At 44.8% G+C, this 19298-nt stretch overlaps 1 protein-coding gene across 1 annotated transcript in view; it reads right to left on the minus strand.

Moving 5' to 3' along the window:
• Window positions 1–18715, minus strand: part of EVA1A (eva-1 homolog A, regulator of programmed cell death) — a 207932-nt gene extending 189217 nt beyond the window's left edge. Inside the window, exons 1-2 of the mRNA XM_021390921.1 lie at window positions 18068–18715; window positions 17738–17912 (exon numbers count right to left, since the gene is read on the minus strand). Of these exons, the coding sequence (XP_021246596.1) occupies window positions 17738–17837 (100 nt within the window). The 5' untranslated portion in view covers window positions 17838–17912; window positions 18068–18715. The remainder of the gene's footprint in view (window positions 1–17737; window positions 17913–18067) is intronic.

Raw genomic sequence — 19298 nt, forward strand, 5'->3', positions numbered from 1 at the left:
GGGCACTAATCAGTAGAGTTGCCGTGACGGCCTGGAGCCCAGAACAAGCCTTTGCTTGCACCTAATGCTCACTAAAAGAATCGGTGCTGCCAGGTAAGGCGGCCAGAGCATGCACAAGAGTGGAGAAAATCCTCTTGTTTTATGTAATACAAGCAAGCTTGGCAAAGGCTGCTAACTGTTACCTGGAAAAACATTGGTGTGGGCTGGTGACAGAAGTAAGGGATGAGTGCTCACCTGGAGCATACAGCAAGGCAGAAACAAAGACTGCATCCAGCATCTTTCCATTCATTTTTGTGGAAGCTCCCAGGCCACAACCCTGTGGACAGACCCAGGATGGGAAGATTCTCAGCTTCCAACATGCACCAATGCCTAGCAGACCAGAAAGGAACAGGAGCTGGGTGATCTGGGAAGGAGGAATCCGGTGAAAGCAGCTCAGGATGGACGAGGTGAAAAAAAAAAAAAAAAGAGGTGTTTCTATCTCCGTAGTCATTCCTGAGAAGTTCAATTTCCTTAAGCTATATTTTCCAGTCTCAAAACTTCCTTTTTTGCAACACTGATGATGAAAATAGTGATCCTAAAAAAAATAGAGAGTTGAGCCCCAAGTGTTATGCTGAAAGATCCTACAATCTCAACCAAAAAATAAATAGGATTTCTAAATATCAACACAAATATTTGAGGAAAGGGGAAACTGTGAAGACAGTGTGCCCTACAGAACAAAGATTTTGATGATCAGCCTCTTCTGAATTATTTCTTGCTCAATCATGCAAATACAGCAAGTTACTGTTGTATTATTACCTTAGTCATTAACTTGTTTGAGGATTTTCTCTCATTGCCCGAAGTTGGACCAAAATGCCAAAAATAAAATAGAAGAGCAGGCCTGAATGAATCCCACAGGCCTGCAACCGAGACATCACATAATCAGGTTTTTAGCTCAGAGAAATCACATGCCATGCCTCTTGCTGCAGCTTTTGTTCTTCCAAGCTACTGTTGGCTCTCCTTCTTTCCACATTAGTAGAGTCACTATGCTAGGCCATCTGGCACATCAAAATTTATCTTTAGATTTCATTATCCAACCCACTGACTCCAGTGTTTCCTCCCATTGACTAATGAGATTAGCCCATCACCTCCTAATTGCAGCATTTATACCTAGTCTGTTTTACAACACCCAAGAAAACAAATCTCCAGGTTGTTTCAGAGTGAGTGAACGTCATTCTGCTCTTAGAGCAAGCACTGCATTTATAATGGGAGATAGGCACATCAAAACAATTAATGAACGCACTCAGGGTGCAAAATCAAAAATAGAAAATACAAACACAAATGCACTAATCTCAAACCACTGATGTCGGTATTCTCACTCCTGGGGCTTGTTTAACACTATCAGAGCAGTGCAAGGAGTATTATCTAGCATTCCTCATGGGAAGAGAGCAAGGCTAGCAATTCACTGCATAAACATTACGTGAAAGGACGCTGACAGGGTGGTATTCTAGTTCTGTGTCTTGTCACCCTGCTAAGAAGCTTCCTTCAAAAAGTATCATAAAAAAAGACAGAAAGGAGTTACAGGAAGAAGCCTGTTGCATCTCAGTGCTATTAACAAAATATGGCATAGGAGATGGTCTGGAATTCAGGATACCAGCTCTACTGCTCTCCAGTTCAGTAATTTTGAGCAGGATATGTCTAGTCTAAGCTAGCTGCCTGGACCCTCTTTTGGAGAATGGAGACAAACCAGCAGTCCTGGGATGCCACTCACCTCCAGATGTAGATGAAATGCAAGTCAGATTGCATTCTTAGAAGTCCAAAGGAACAGGCTAGGTGAGATGAAGATATCTTTCATACAGTTGAAAGAAAGCAAATACAGAAAGCTGAGTCTGTGACTCAGCTTTTCCACCTGAAAAACTCTATTGATATTTATTCAATATGGTAAAACTCCTGTACAGCCATGCTATATAACTATGAATTAATCTTGATAAATTTATTCTTTGTGCTTGAACACGGAACACGATACTTGGAGACCTGCAGTAAATTTAGAACTATATGGAGAAGAGAGAGGAAACATCACAGCTTTCAAGTAAAGCTAAAAAACTTAGAGTTAAGTCACAAACGAAAAAGTACCTGACCCTTCCTGCCTTGAGGGCAAATCAAACCTCCAGGGTGTTTTACCTGTGTCTCTGCCTTTCTACTGAAGGTTTTAAAGTTTCCAGAGCACTCCTAAAAGTCTCATTAGAAATATCAATAATGATTTATCACTGAAGCACTGGCATGAATGAGCTAGAGTGAGAACAAAACAGCCTCCACCAGAGCACTCAGACTGCACAGAGCTTCACGCAGGCCTGAGCATCAGGAGTCTGGATGCTCCCCAAAGATGGCCAAGCAAAACTCATAGGGGGAGCAGTATGGGAGAGCAAGTTTCTCTCTCTGTCCACCCATTTCCCATGTGCTCAATCTCTATTTAAATACAGCAGACATACACAGTTCCCTGCCTCTCCCCACCACATTTTTTGTGATAAGTGGGCCTTTCACACACTGTGTGCCTGAACTGTACATACCATAGCAGCTGGAACACAGCTGAACTCTGTTGTCACACAGCATCATTTACAGGACAGCTTTTCTACAGTGAAAATCAGGCCCATCGTTACCAATGCAAAAAAGCTCTAAATTGAAAGTTATTGCCCCTTGATAGCCACCCCTTCAAGAGCAAAAGGGTTTGGACCAAACTCTCACCTCAACGCATCCATGCCAAGCATTCATGCGAAAAGCATCAAGCTCTCTCCACATTTGTCAGTGCTGCCATCAAGCCAATGATGTAGGGCTAGGACAGAGGCAGCTCTGATCTCCTCCAGAAAACAATGCAAGAAGATGGGCTAGCAAGTCCCAGGGGCTCAAAGATCTAGTCAGCCTCCCTCTTCATCCACCATTTTGTAGCTTGGGCCCCTTTGGCCAGCAGACCCAGAATTGCCCTTCTGTACTAATCCACAACACTGACATAGCTGAGAGAGGCTTTAAAAGGCAATTTAGCGGGCATGAGTACTTGGACAACATACTTCAAGGTACTAACAGCATCCAGCATCACTCAGTGACCCCACCGCAGAAGTGTAGTTTTTAACCACAAGAAAGCCATATCACACAAAGGGAAAAGTCTGAGTTCAAAGAGAATTCTTATTTGTATCTCTTATGATCAAGATGAGTCAGGTTGATTTGGTTCTTTTTAAGCTAGCAAGTAAAGCTGGGACAAAGCAAATCCTGACACTATACTTGGAGCAGGAGGACAGGACTGGACACAGCACCAGCATCAAGAAGCAGACGTGTTTCATTCTCTACCTCTGTGAGAAGCACACTGGATGGTGTGACATCAAAGCTCTTTGCTGTCAAGCCATGCTGGCAAAGGAAATAAACACAGCTGCACCCTTAACTTTCTACCACTTGTTGAAGCAGAGCTCACCAAAAGCATTTGCTGGGAAACCTCACAAATGTGGACAAACCAACTGCATACTCCTTTTGAGCTTACTCTTACTTTAAGTAACTGAAGCACCACTGTGTAGTCAGCTGCACCTGTCCCTTGCCACCTTCATTCACAGCCAAAAGCCGGTACTGTTTCATGCTGCATTAACCCCCTTCTGCAAGAAAAATAAGCAGGTTCATGCCTGTCAAACTGCACCTCCACTTTTTTTTTTTAATCTTCCTACCAATTACTTCCGCACTCTGTGAGAAGCATGCGATAATTTTTCATGCCAGAATGTCTTCAAAGGCAGCACTACTTACTAATAGGGTAGTAGACTTCAGGAGATCCAAGGGTTGTGCCTTCAGGAGGCCCAAAGGTTGTGCCCCTCATTTACTCTATATTTCAATTCATTGAATGAAATTTCTTTTCTATGTCCCTCATTTCCTCCCACGTGTATAAAGGATGGAAGCCTTTGAAAAAGCACAGAGAATTTCAGGGTGGGCATTGTTTTTGACAGCACTAAAACAACATACGAAAAAGGTTTCTTTGTCGCTTTTTATTTCTTTTTCCTCCACTAAGCTGGAATTCAGAGAAAAGCAGAAGACAATGTCCCATCCAACACCTGACAGAGTGACAGAGACTGCCTCTGTCACCGCACTGCAGAAGTTGTGCATTTGGGGGAGAACTGTTTTCATTTCTAGAGAAAAAAAGAAGGGAGTAATCCTAGAAGGAAAGGGTCTGCATGCTTTCCTAGAGCTCACCACTGAGAAAAGAGATTGCTATAAAGGAGGTTGCATTATTTTAGTCTTCCTGAGAAAACTTTAAATATACCCAGAAGTGTAACAAGTACGGAAAACAAAACTGTTTCTTCAGCTGAATAAATGCCCTATTTGCAGCCTGGCTGGAGAGAGATACTGCAGCTTAGCAGTATTAATTATCCTAATTAACCTTTGTTCTTGCTAATGACACTTGTTATTAAAAAAAAAACAAACACCTTCAGATTCATGAGGAGCGAGCATGTCTGATGTGAATAGCCACACTGTTTTAAACAGAACTACACACACATCACAACTTAAGCATTAGCCTCCAGGCTGATCAGTAACAACAAATTACTGCAGTAACTGGACATTCTTTCACTGGTGCCACTTTCCAACTCTGTCCACAGTTTATCTTCCCTTGCCAGATTGCTTCAAGTGTGGACTTCATAGAATCACAGAATCATGAGTTGGAAGGACCATTAAAGGCCATCTAGTCCAACTCTCCTGTTGGAACAGAGACATTTACAGCTCAATTAGGGTGCTCAGAGCTCTCTGGAGACATTCAAGGTCAGGCTGGATAGATGGGCCATCCACCACCTCTTTGGGCAACCTGCTCCAGTGCTTCACTACCCTTATTGTGAAAAGTTTTTTCCCTTATATCTCCTCTCTTTTAACTTGAAACCATCTCGCCTTGTCCTATCACAACAGATCATCCTAAAGATTACATCTACTTCCCTCTTATGGCCCCCCTTTACATACTGGAAGGCCACGCTTACATCTCCCTGGAGGCCTTCTCTTCTCCAAGTTGAACAGACCCATCCTGTCCTCATAGGAGAGGTGTTCCATCCCTTGGATCATTCTTGTTGCCCTTCTCTGGATGCACTCCAACGAAGTATGCCTCTCCTGTACGGAGGACTCCATACCTAGATGCAATACTCCAGGTGAGGTCCTGTAGTACAGAACTGGGGGGCAGGATCACCTCTCACCCTTCTGGCCATGCTGCTTTGGATGCAGCTGAGGATACGATTGGCTTTCTGGGCTCCTTCCAAGTCAGGGAGTCAAGCTCTAGACAATACCTCCAAGATCAGTCAGAGAAATAGGATGTAGGAAAGGTGTCAGGGCACAAGGATTTTTTTCAGGATCACTAAACAGCTCTCAAGCTAGGAAGCTGTGGGATTACCTCTCTTTGCATCTCATGTGAGCAGTTGGAACCAGCTGGAGCTGTACCTCTAATCCCCCAGAGCAGAGCGATCTCAGAAGGAGAAAAAATACAGGTAATATAAATAAATCCACACATAGATTGAGCAGTCCCAAAAGGAGAACCTGAGAATGTAAAGTGGAGCAAACAACAGACAACAGCAGTACGTACAGCACAGAACTCAAATCAACACAGGGGCATCCTCTGAAGCAGCACCTCTATATCTCAGCATTACTCCCGAGTACTGGAGAGGGGTAAATGGGTCCAAGATTTTTAAATCTGTAGAAGGTAATGCTGAGATGCAGAAGAGGATCTTCTGTCTCACACATAAAACCAGTGCAGAAGTGCTCTTAATCTTCAAGAGAAGGACCTTAATCACTCCTGTACTCCAATGATTTAAATCAAGGGAAACACAAAAATCACTTTATTGTTCAAATTGTGATACCATGCTGTCCAATTAGCTTCCTTTCCACTCCCCAGCAGACTTCTGTTGAGGAGAAGCAATCCCCACCAGCTCCGCTACAGATACATACGTGATGGGAAAATACAGAGGAGACTGACATAGACAAAAGCCACTGCAGGCCTGCTGGGGGTCAGAGTGCATGTCTATACAGCAGATTGGGATCTCCACTAATCCTGCTGTTTCTAATAAGACTGGTTCTCACTTCAGCAAAAGGAGTTTCATGGCTTAATTTTCCAAGGGGACCACTGTCACGCAGCTTAGGAAGCAAAATAATCTTACAGTTTGAACTTGAACTCTCCAATTATATGGCCATTGTTTAAGAAACAAGAGATGAGGAAAAGGTGATTTTCACTTAACTAGCAAAAAAGTGGATTGCCTACCACCACTTGTTCAGTTTCCCACAACTGCTGATAGGCCTTTACACTGCAGCCATCAGCTAGATGGAGGCGCACTCCATTGCCAAAATGCACTAAGTACAACATGCTAACTCTGAACCAAATCCCAGCCAAATGGCACCAATCACACTGCAGCACAACTTGCTGGTGTGGCAATACAACCAAAGTGAAAGCCTTGAGCTGACAGCTTAAGAGAAGCAAACCCAAAGTGAGGGTAAGAAACAAGTTCCCCCCCCACACCCCTTTTTACTGAATCTCTGCCTCTGCCTTCCTATTCATTCCATCAGCTCCATTTGTGTGCCATAGAAGACTATCCTCTTCTTGGAGTTCTGCACCCCACACAGCACAGCTAAAACAAGGAACATTCTAGAAAAAAAGCCAAGCTTCATCTGCTCTTTTTTCTGCACAGTTAGTTTGCCAATAGTACCTTGGGCTCCATCAGCAGAAGGGTGGCCAGCAGGGACAGGGAGGAGATTGTCCCTCTCTACTCAGCCCTCCTGACACCCCGTCTGGAGTACTGCGTCCAGGTCTGGGGCTCCCAGTACAGGAAAAACATGGAGCTGTTGGAGAGGGTCCAGAGGAGGCTACAAAGACGATGAGAGGTCTGGAGCATCTCACCTACAGAGACAGGCTGAGGGAGCTGGGCTTGTTCAGCCTGGAGAATAGAAGGCTGCGAGGAGACTTCATTGCAGCCTTCCAGTATTTAAAAGGGGATTATAAACAGGAGGAAAATCAACTTTTTTTTTTTACAAGGGTAGATAGTGATAGGACAAGGGGGAATGGTTTTAAGCTCAAGGAGGGAAGGTTTAGGTTGGACGTCAGGGGGAATTTCTTCCCAGAGAGAGTGGTGAGGTGCTGGAACAGGCTGCAGATGCTTTGTCCCTGGAGGTGTTCAAGGCCAGGTTGGATGGGGCCCTGGGCAACCCAGTCTAGTGCCAGACCTGGAGGTTGGTGGCCCTGGCTGCAGCAAGGGGGTTGGAATTTGATGATCCTTGAGGTCCCTTCCAACCCAAGCCATTCTGTGGTTCATTCTATGATTTTAATTCCGTCAAAGTTGATAGCACTGGTTTTGTTCAGCTAAACCTCTATTGTATGGTTAACAATAAACTAACATGCGAGTACAGTGTGGGTCACAGATGTGTGTGCCTCATCATCAACTGTGGATGCACTTCCCTGCTCAACTCACTTCTATAAAGCTTTAACCTCTTCGAGCTGGAATTCAGCTTGAGCATATAAATCAGGAAGCAAACAATGTTAATACAACAGAAGCAGCTCCTTTACAAAAGATGCATCAAGAGAGGCATGTGCTTTGGAAACAGTCAGATCAACAACCTCACTTTCCAAGGGCTTACTCACACAACAAAAAAAAAAACAAAGACAGGAATTAAACTGGACAGGTCCCAGGGGCTCTATTTTCAGTGATATCACCTGCACCAGAGTATCTTTGTGTCTTTACACGGATACGTTTACATTTTTTTCTCCTATATAGAGACAGTAACGATAATAACCTTGGAGGGGGAATGTCTTCCAAACACATTATGAGGATCTCTTCATTATGCACAAAGGACTGACCCAAAATTTGTAACTCAAATTTAAGCACTACTACCACTTTCTAAATGAAGTAACCCTCAAAGAGTAACGGCTTTAAGTAAAAAAGCTATGCAAAAGCAGGCCCTTCTTAACAACTGTTTTTTATGGGTTCAGACTGTATCCACCAACAGCTAGAAGCTTGCTATTATATCCATCTCTACACGTCAAATGAAACCTAGGTGTAATGTTGCCCTGTCCTTACTGTACTGAGTCTGGCTAGGGTGGAGGGGTTTTTCTATTTACTTTAAAAAATAGCAGCTTGTATGGTACTGTGTTTTTGATTAGTGACTAAATGATGCTGATAACACAGTGATGTTGCCAGTCCCTAATGCCTCGAACTGGGCAGCTATAGCTCTTAGTGCTAACCTTTCTGTCTCAGATCCCTATCTGGGTAATGTAGATAACACACCAGCTTCTTCTTCCAGATGGGCTGCACAGGTAACCACAATGCTGTTCAGAAGCACTCACAACACACAGAATAGGGTTTAAGTAGTATATGGTAAATAAGACCATAATGAATGCTATAACAAACCTGAAAGACAGAATAAACTATAAAGTGTGAGGCAACTGGCCTGTGCAATGGATGATACAAGAGTCCCATGGGGATGGGAGGTGGAGGAAAAGTAGTATGCACTCATTAAAGAGTAACTCATAATTAAAGTGATGAAATGCAAACAACCAAGAGAGTGAATTCAAGTAGTTAAGTCTGCCTTAATCTCAGGATTTATTAACTTCCAAATGCTTACTGTGCAGCCTTAATGCAGTTTTCAAATATTCCTCACAAGGGATAAATCTCTCCAAAACTACAGGACAGAACTGTCCCATGGCATCCTATGGACATGGTCTGGGCCACAGCAGCACTGCACACACAGGCCCCATAGAGACCACAGAGGTAAGAGGCTTGCCAAAGTCTGGGGCCCAGAATTAAACACAATTCAGCTACAGCAGCTCAAGTCATTACCTATCAGCCTAACTGTACCACATGCAAGTCAAAACCCTTTGCAGAAATATAGCAAACATGGAAAAAAAAAAATCATGCCAGAAACAGCATCTGCCATAGAGCAACCTTAATATCAGTGCAGCGGAGAGAACAATGAAAGATCACAGCTGAGCCCACGCATTCCAGGCAGAGAATGTAGGTCACCCCAGCCCACAGAATGATACAGCAGAAAAACTCACCAGTGCCATGTTTGTTTTTATATTTACTTGTTGGAGTAAAAGCCCATTTTAACCCTTGAGGCTACTGTAACACATGTTAATACTATCATAGCAGCATAACTACAAGCAGAAACAATCTGTAAGCAGATGAAAATAAAACACAATCACATACAGCATCTCTGAGCAGGAGGTCTGAATGGTCCCTTTCCAGTAAGCAGCAGCATCAGGTACCTAACCTGTCATAAGTTTAACAGAAGCAATCTGAATGCAGATTCACAGAATGTCAGGAATTGGAAGGGACCTTGAAAGATCATCTAGTCCAACCATCCTGCTGGAGCAGGAACACCCAGACTAGGTCACACAAGAACACATCCAGGCAGGTTTTGAATGTCTCCAGAGAAGGAGAGCCCACAACCTCTCTGGGCAGCCTGTTCCAAGTGTTCTTGTTACACTTACTGTGAAGGTTTTTCCTCATATTTATGCGGAACCTCCTATGTTCCAGCTTGCACACATTTCCCTTCATCCTATCATTGTATGTCACTGTGAAGAGCCTGGCTCCATCCCCCTGACACTCACCCTTTACTCACTTATAAACATTAATGAGGTCACCTCTTGGTCTCCTCCAAGCTAAAGAGATCCAGCTCTCTCAGCTTTTCCTTGTAAGGGAGATGCTACAGTCCCTTTATCAACTTTTGTGGCTCTGTGTTAGACTCTCTCAAGCAGTTCCCTGTCCTTCCTGAACAAAGAGGCCCAGAACTGGATGCAGTATTCCAGATGCAGTCTCACCAGGGCAGAGTAGATGTGGAGGAGAACCTCTCTTGCCCTACTAACCACACCCCTTCTAATACACCCCATGATGCCATTGGCCTTCTTGGCCACAGAGCACACTGCTGGCTCATGGCCAACCTGTTGTCCACCAGGCCCCCCACATCCCTCTCCGCGCAGCTCCTCTCCAGCAGCTCATCCCCCAACCTGTACTGGTGCATGCAGTTATTCCTCCCTAGGTGCAAGACTCTACACTCACTTTTGTTAAGCCTCATCTGGTTCCTCTCTACTCAGCTCTCCAGCCTGTCCAGGTCTTGCTGAATGGCAGCACAGCCTTCTGGTGTGCCAGCCATTTCTCCCAGCTTTGTATCATCAGCAAACTTGCTGAGAGTGGACACTATCCCCTCATCAAGGTCACCGACCACAACTCTCTGGCTTCTTTCCTTCAGCCAGTTCACAGTCCATGCTCACATCTGTGCAACTAGTATTTTACAGGCTGCTGCAGGACTACCAAGTATTCCTTCTGGCAAATAGTATGTTGATACCAGGTATCCTGGTTTCAGCTGGGACAAAGCTGATTTTTTTTTTTCTTCACTGCATCTGGTATGATATGTTTTGGCTTTTAGAGAAAAACAATGTTGATAACACACCAATGTTTTAGTTGTTGCTGAGCAGTGCTGCACAGAGCCAAAGGCATTTCAACTTCTTGTACTGTCTTGATAGCAAGGGGGGGTTCAGAGGCAAAAGGAGATGGGAGTGGATAGAACCAGGGCAGCTGGCCAAAGGGGTATTGCATAACATATAACATCATGAGGAAAAAAGAACTTGAAAAACAGTGGGGACTTGGCCAGGGTAGCCACTGCTCAGGAACTGGCTGGACATCCGTCCACAGGTGGTGAGCAGTTGCATTGTGCATCAATTGTTCTATAAATATGTACTATCATTGCTATTATTTTCCTTTTCTCTTCCATTTCTGTCTTAGTAAATAGTTTTTATCTCAGCCCGTGAGTTCTACTTTTTTCTCCCCAGTTCTCCCATCCCACTGGGAGGAGAGGATGAGCAAAGAACTGCATGGTGCTGAGCTGCACCATGTCAAAAAACAATACACAAAAGCAGATAGGGAAGTTCTACTAAAAATTCTTCCACAGTGTGCTAGGTCTATCTGTTAATTCAAGTACACTTCTGAAACCTTACCACTCAGTTCACCAAACCGCAGGTCTCACATGCGCTGCTCCATCTTCAAGCCAAGATCCACATAGTACCAAGACTGACAGCTGTACAGCAAGTGTTAACATCCAAAGGACCCCCACTGAAACTGATACCACAGCATCCATCAACTCAGTTCAAGGTCTTAAGATATAGTTGCAGAGTAAAATAAATCTTGGCTGGGGCTCTTCAACTCAGAACAGCCAAACAGTCACTGCATCCCCGACATGAAAAGAAACACACCAGCTTCCAAGCAGCCAAGCATTAAGCATCCCAAAACAGACATACATACTTAAATTACTATGAAGAAGTTCACGTATTTGGTTATTTATCTGAGCTAGGCTAACTTGGAGTAGCCCAAACCTAGACTGAGGTAGACAACTCAATCTTTCCTTGGGCAAAAAGAGCAGCTAGGTAACAAATAACAATGGGCAAGCTGAGTGGTTCTCTTGAAAACATTTACGATGAGAATCACAGAATCATAGAATCATTAAGGTTGGAAAAGACCTCCAAGATCATCCAGTCCAACTGTTCACCATCACCAATATTTCCTACTAAACCAGCTCCCTCAGTACAACATCTAAACATTTCTTGAACACCTCCAATGACAGCAACTCCACCACCTCCCTGCGCAGCCCATTCCAGCCCCTGACCACTCTCCCTGATAAGTATTTCCTAACGTCCAACCTGACTCTCTCCTGGCTCAACTTGAAGCCATTCCCTCTAATCCTATTGCTAGTTACATGGGAGAAGAGGCCAACCCCCACCTCACCACAACCTCCCTCCTTCAGGTAATTGTAGAGAGTGATAAGGCCACCCCTTCGCCTCCTCCAGACTGAACAACCTCAGCTCCCTCAGCTACTCCTCATAAGGCTTGTGTTCCACACCCCCCACTAGCTTCATTGCCCTTCTCTGAACATGCTTCAGGGTCTCAGTGTCTTCCTTGTAGTGAGGGGACCAAAACTGGACACAGTACTCAAGGTGTAGCCTCACCAGGGCTGAGTACAGAGGGACAATTCCTTCCCTGCTCCTGCTAGCAACACTATTTCTGATACAAGCCAGGATGCCATTGGCCTTCTTGGCCACCTGGGCACACTGCTGGCTCATGTTAGCAAAAATTAGCAAAGGTCTTGGGTATGTAAATAAAAGGGGAATAACAAGGACACAAAGAAAAGTAAATCTATACATGCACAAACACACCAAGCACAAGCAAAACACATAAAAAGTCCTAGTGTTGGCCACCCAAATCACCACACATCCATGTAAGTGCAGCATAAGCCAACTTCCAGTTCTGAACCAGGCTCTTTGGGAGACAAAGCCACTCTTAAATTAACATCTGTTGATCCTTTTGTTGATGAACCAAGTACAAAACTGTAGGGTTACTCAGCCCACTCACCCAAGAAAAAATTATTTTAGCAAACTACCTCAGTTGAGAAAGGATATATTTAAATTCCCACCATTTATTTTTAATTGAACAAACCATTTATGTTTTATGAAATTTGCTTTCAGTGAGTTTTACATTAACAAACTCATTTTACCACCAGAAGCCTTAAACATTTGCTTTAATTCCGCAGGACTTTTGTCCCTAATAACACAGAGACATAGGAGGAATGCTGCAATAACATTTTCCTGGAATAGACTGTGCATGAAACAGCATCCATTGGGTACTGAGAACCTGAAACATTTTGAAGCGTTAAAATTAACATTACCACAGTGTATGTTTTGTTACGGTATATGTTGTTGAAAGTAGTTAATAGTTATTAATAATATTAATTAAACCACATATTCCTGGTCTTGATAAAAGTTTCCAGAGGAATTTTTCAGCCTCTAGCCCATAGCATTTAGTATTTAGACACTGGCAGTCACCACACACTTTGGGATTGTCAGGGACTCAGCCCCTGCTGGCAGCTTCAGCTGTAGAACAGTGTGTTTCCACATGGTATGAGCCAGACACATCAGAAGGGCTCTTAAACAGAGCACACCAAGGCCTGAAGTCATCACAGAATGGGTTCCCATGCAGTCACATCTCCAGAATGTTCTCAGGAGAGGTTCTTAAGCAGCTTTGATGAGGTTTTGGAATTTGTTACTTCTGCAAAGGAGAATTTCCCTGTCCCAGCACGGACCTTCCCCAGTAAGCCCACACAACTGTGATGGGTGGGCTGGCACATGTAACCTCCAGCTGAGGAAGAAAGCAGCCACTTGAGGCCTGTCCAACCACAGCACTTAAGAGTCCTGCACCTAGAGGACATCCAGAGGTGCTCTGGGTTTGTCCCATAGCAAAGGCTGAAGCACACCTGTTTGCCCTTGGAGTCAACGGCACAAACCTTATTACTGTGTTACAATTTCTTTTCAATGTACTGGTGTACCTGCCTTTCTCTTGAAAATCCCCCTTACACCCCCTTGGAACCACGGACCCATTCAGCACTCCAAAACCAATATCGAAGTCTGACTAGCATCATTCAGGAAGCTGCTAGCATGTAGATTCTGGTGATAATTTGGTGAATGGATTTGTCAAACAAATTGCTTTTATTGTGGATTGATAAAATGCAATCAGGGAGAAGTGCCTTTCCCCTCCCAAATGCAGCCTTCATCAGCAGAGAGGTGGCAAAAGCAGCTTTCACATGAAACCAGCCATTCCTGGGGAGGAAAGAAAAAACACCTACAAAAGAAAAGCATCTTTGTGCTCTCAAAGCCAAAAAAAACCTCCAGGGAAAGCTCCTGAAAGCCACCCAGGGCTCACCTGCAGGGTGCAGATGGGAGTCACCAGGATTCATCTGGCTCAGATCAGCTCCCTTAAGCAAAGTGCTGCTCACATCCAGCTCATGCCAAATATAATGCAAAGAACATAAATATTAAAGTAGGCCCAGGGAGTGAAGTACTACTGGGGCTGTTTTTCCTACAGCTTTATGTCCTCCCGCTGGGTTGTCCCATGTCAGAAGAGGCTAGAGTTCCAATCAAAGCCGTTTCCACTCCTAGAAACCTATGTTTTCAGCATGGCTTCCTATGGTGGATTCTCTGAGATCTGCAAATGGTTAAGTTCACAGTACAGACTACTCTACTCTGCAGCAGTAGTGAAGGAATCTTTCTCCATTAACATGAAACTTATGGGAATCAAGTAGATCCAATGCCACAACCATTCTGTCCAGCTTACCTGAAATTAGCTAATGACCAGGAAAGTTACTGCAGGAGTGGACAGAACTGCAGCAGCCACAGCATTATAATCACAAAGCCTAATTCCCTGTAGACATTCAACTGGAAATTAAATGGCCACCTTGGATTCTGCTCTGCCCACCACCAGCCAACATGGGTTTGCATGATTCATCTGCAGCAAAAGAAACCCTGTGGCTGGAGTTACAGATAGCACATGGGATATGAGCAAGAGTTGTTGGTGAAACTTTCAATGCCTGCAGTAAGCTAGCACCAAAGGTGAATTTTAGCCCTATTTTCATTAACACTGTGAATGATCTTTGAGTGCTGTAAACACATCACCAGCTCCCAGGGCCCACAAAGAGCAGCATTGGCAAGGAAAGCCACTAACTGCCTTCTCTTGGACTCCCACCACAAACAGAAAAGGTCTAAAATAAAGGTGAAGTTTCATTTACCAGCAGGGATCTCAGAGTTCATTGCAAGAAATGAGATTAGGATTGAGAGTTTTACACTTAAAGCACAGAGAGTTGAAAGACCAGCCTCTTATCCATGCCCCATCACAGACTTCAAGCATCAGTGTGATGGTAAGGGGATATGTGACACACTGTGACACTGAGTCTTGAGCCTTCAAATACTCCTGAGCACAAGAAGCAATCACAGTGAGATTAGACCAAGAGTCCATAGTACAAGAAGCCACAGAGAGAAAGACCAGGCCTTTAAGTAGCGGCTGCAAAGTGCCTGGTTACTCCACTTGCTCCCCAGAGACTTGCTTTCTACACCCACACTCCCCTCCAAACATCAGTGTTTAAAGAACTATTGAAGAAAACAACTCCAAAACTCTTCACATAACTCAAATACTTCACCTAAAAGGAATTTTGATTCTTACATCTCAGATTGCACCAGTCCCCAGCACAACACACTCACGTTCACATTGTGGTGCTTGAATTGTGCAAACAGAAGGCATGGAGCTGCAGAGCTGCTCGTGGGCCTGGGACCAGAACAAGGAGATCTCCCAGCTCTGCATCTGTTTTCCTGTGAGAAAGGCCATGCTGGTCCTCCACTTACCCTTACAAAGTGCCTTTCCATAGCCCACATGAAAAAGAAATTGTCCAGCAGCCAAGAGACACATACCTTGAAGCCTATGCTGTTTCTTTCCAGGACTAGAGCTACAGAATATTTCTATCCCACCCCAGAGAGAACATACTATTAACAGCAGCAGCCCCCCAGTAATACTGAGTCAAACCAAGCAGAGAACCTGTGTGGCTGAATGAGGTCTACAGGGTTTTAAAAACATCATTCTCTAAAGAGCATCAGTTGCTCTCTGGGATAGTACTACTATTTGAAACCTGGAAAAGCCTTTCCATCCCAGAGAGCCACACCATCTCTTTCCAACAATTGGGCAGCAGCCAAACTGCTGCTGAAACCTTCCAAGGGAATAGATCGAGCCTTGCGTTCCTCAGCAGCAATACTCAATACAAATCCATTTGTCTCCTTAGGATGCAGGCAATTCATGTCTCAGATGAACATCCTCCAGGTAGGATGATAGAGTTCCATGTGTTTCCCAAAGACCTTTAACTGCCAAATTATACTACAAGACTATCTCTCTTCCTTTCCTTATAACACCTGGAATATCCTTATATAGGGGTAACAGTAGCAAAAAGACACGTTTCACCACGTAGAAAGAACTAACAGGCTGCACCATCGCTGCTCAAGCTCACAGCACCAATCTCTGCAAAATGTTTTGGGGAAGCACAATGTGATCTGAATCTTTCCCTACCCCTTTTTCTCTTGCTGTCTACAGAGCTTCTGAATGTGTAAAACTATCAGAGCCACCACAGCACGTACAGCCCTTTCCTGCAGGGAACCACATTTCCTGTCCCACAAGGTACAGTTAGTTCAACAAGACTGAGGACATTTGCCAAGCCTGTTATTAGGAAACACAGCTTGGATCAGATGAAGATTTCAGCCATTGTGGAAACACACTGCAGACTATGCTGTAGGGCCCACAGACCCTGCATCAGGGTACAGCCTCTCAATGCAGGTACGCAAAATAACACCTCTTGTCCCAAATCATGACCACACATCTGAATGTTGGAAAAAAAATTATGTATCATATATACACACAGGTGTATATGTATTTTTTTTTTAAATGACAGCATCTGTCCCCACTGCCAGCATCACCAGGGCCAAATGGATGTGTAACATAAGCAGAGCAGTAAGCGCACACTCACACGGTGTGACGTACTCTTGCTCTGGGATATTTTTTGCACACCTTAACGTTTATCAGTTGGCCTGGGAGGAACTGTATACTATAGGAGGACCAGTACTTCCCTGCTACAGATTTTGCTCCTGTCTTGCCCACTCTACAAACCCCTTCTGCACAAACTCGATTGCAGTAAGGAGCACAGAGAAAGCTCCTTGCCAAGAAAGGAGGAGAAAAACGCACTGGGTTATTTCCATTCAGAGGCTGATCTGCTTTGAATGGCAGCCCCCACATCTGACCTGCATCTGAATGGGACTTAAATCACAAGCAAGACAACCCCCTTCAATTCCCATTAGAGGTTTTCAAACCACTGTATATATTTCCCCCCCATCTACACAAGCTCCTTTCTAACACAAATGTCTGAGCTACACACAGGCAACGTGCACTCCCAGGCAGCAAACAGCAGTGTTGTGGTGTGCTGAGATCATCCCAGTTTGGTGAGATCCAGCTCTTGCTATTGGAAGTTTTCATCACCAAAATATATTTAGCAGCTTCTATATGCTACAGCAGTTTTGTAACACTCACCTAAGGGATATGCCAGACTAGATCTTCACACGAAGTCACAAAATTAAAGGAGATATCCTAAAAACAAAGTGACCCCGCTAGCCATTCCTAAGCAAAATAAGCACCTCTGCTCAATGGCAACACAAGACCCAGAACGTTTTCTCTTACCCATATGCACATTCACAAGGAACAGACAGAGAAAGCTAATTTTAAAGTGACTGATGCAGTTATAAAAGTTACACGGGACTCCACACCTTCAAAGCACTGTGTATTTAACTGTCACGCATACACACAAAAAGCTATGAACATTTTTAGTTTCCTATTGTACAATTAATTTGGAATTGAGCCACTTCATCTTGGTTTAAGCCAACACAGGCTCAGAATATGATCTGAGCTATGCATCTAGTGTCTCTTCTATCTGAGCTCAGGAAACATTTGCGACAGCTGTACGTTAAGAGCAAAAGAATCTGGCCCATTACAAAAGATAAGGCGAACACAGAAGACCAAAGTATTATGTGCTAGATCGTCCCAGGTCCTAAATCTCACTCCTCAGAGAAACACAGCACAAAAACTGCCACAAACAGAAATTAACATTATCCTCTTCCTTGTTCCCAAAGTTACTCAGATCTAACTTATCTGAAACAGTTTTGCTAAGGGTTATTGAGATAGGATTTTAACAAACTCAAAATCCTCTTACAGGAGATCCTTTTCATCAGATTACTTTAAAAGGATTAAAATTGCTCCCTGTGTAACTATCCCCGATCTGTTCATACAGACTTCCCTTGCGCTGCTCCCGCACGCTGTAACAAGAGCTCCCAGCGGCCATCCAGGAGGGATCAGCACTTCTCCCCTACCTGAGAAGTCTGCAGAAGTCCTAGCAAAGTTGCTGAAAGCTGTCAAGCACATCAGTCCTACGAGAAAGGCGGAGGTGGGAGACGCATCTGGGCAGCACATCCTTAAGTATCCTCACGGCTTGTTTTCTTCCAGAGAGAAGGGAAGCGCTTTCTGCCCCAATTCAGCACTCACTGCCTGGAGAAAACCATGAGTCCCATTGCTTGGAAGGATCACAGCCAACAGCCAGGAAGAAAAAGCAGTCGCGCACGCACACACTCACTCACACCCACCCACCCCCTTTGGAGTGAATGAATCCGACAGAGCGAGGCTGGCGAATGACGCCGACCTACCTGAGTCTTGGCGGAACTCCCAGGGTCCTAAAGGCCATCGCTTCGCCCCGGCTGCTGCCAGCTCCTAACGCGCAGCTGTCCCGCAGGACAGGCTGCCTCGGGGGAAAGAGCTGTGGGGGATGGCTCTGGGGGGCTGCTTTAGAGAAGCCTGGTTGCTGTAACGTTGGTCTCATGCCTCTCTGGTGCAGAGGGACAGAAGGATGGGGAGTGTTTTCAAAGGAGGGAGCCCAAACCAAAATGTTTGAATATATATGGATTTCTGGAGTGGTGGGCATTTGCACCTGCTGCTGATCAATATGAGAAGCAGTGTTCTGCCAGGCTGGTGGCAGGTCAGCTCTTTGGGTATGACCAGCATTGCAGCCGATCCCACTTGGGGTACTTGGCACTGGCCCTGGGATCAAGCCTTCCTGGATCTCACCACGACTGCTGTCAGCCCACATATCCAAAATCCTCCTTCCTCTTGACAGCAGCCAGCCACACCAGGAGTCCTCTACGCCGCAGCATGCCTCTCCCCTCCCTCAAATTCAGCAGAAGCTTTTAATACAGGTCTGTAGGGTTGGACCAGGAGACTTGTCTCCTGCCACAGCAGTTGCTTTAACCAAGTAGCATGGCATTTGAAGCTGACCCAAGCACTGCTCACCCTGCAGAATTAAGAGACAGCTTCAGTTCACCTGGAAGCATGTTCAGTATTTGATCTTGCCTGATCTCCATCTGCATCCAGGCAGCATCAAGCCAATCATCCCAGCTTGAAAGACTCAAGCTCTGAGAAAATCAAGGCGGTTGGGCTGGTAGACCCTGCTCTCCTTGGGTTAAAGAGTTTCCTCTTGGGCTTTGGGCATCTTGGAGATCTTAGGCTCTGGTCATCAGCACTAGCTGCATCTTCAGCATAAGTGTTGTGCATAAAGATGGACATAACCAATATATCTAGGCTAGAACAAACTGATGGTGCAGAGAGCAGGTGGATAGTTTTAATGGGCAAAGCCAAAAGCAGCAGTTGGCAGCCTGCCCATGCACGTAAACCCACAGAGCAGCACTTCATGGTGCTGCTGGGGAAGAGGAGATGGAGCTGCACCTTTATCCTGCAAAAATAACTGGAGTGGAAACAACCAAGGGAAACCACAACTGGTTTTTACTCCTCTGTCCACAGAGAATTAAGCTAAACTTCCCAAAAACATTCACCTTAGAGCTGAAAACAAACGTAAGAGACTTCAGCCGAAACACCTTCCCCCTC

Source organism: Numida meleagris, chromosome 3 (assembly GCF_002078875.1).
Source record: "Numida meleagris isolate 19003 breed g44 Domestic line chromosome 3, NumMel1.0, whole genome shotgun sequence".
Lineage (NCBI taxonomy): Eukaryota > Metazoa > Chordata > Aves > Galliformes > Numididae > Numida > Numida meleagris.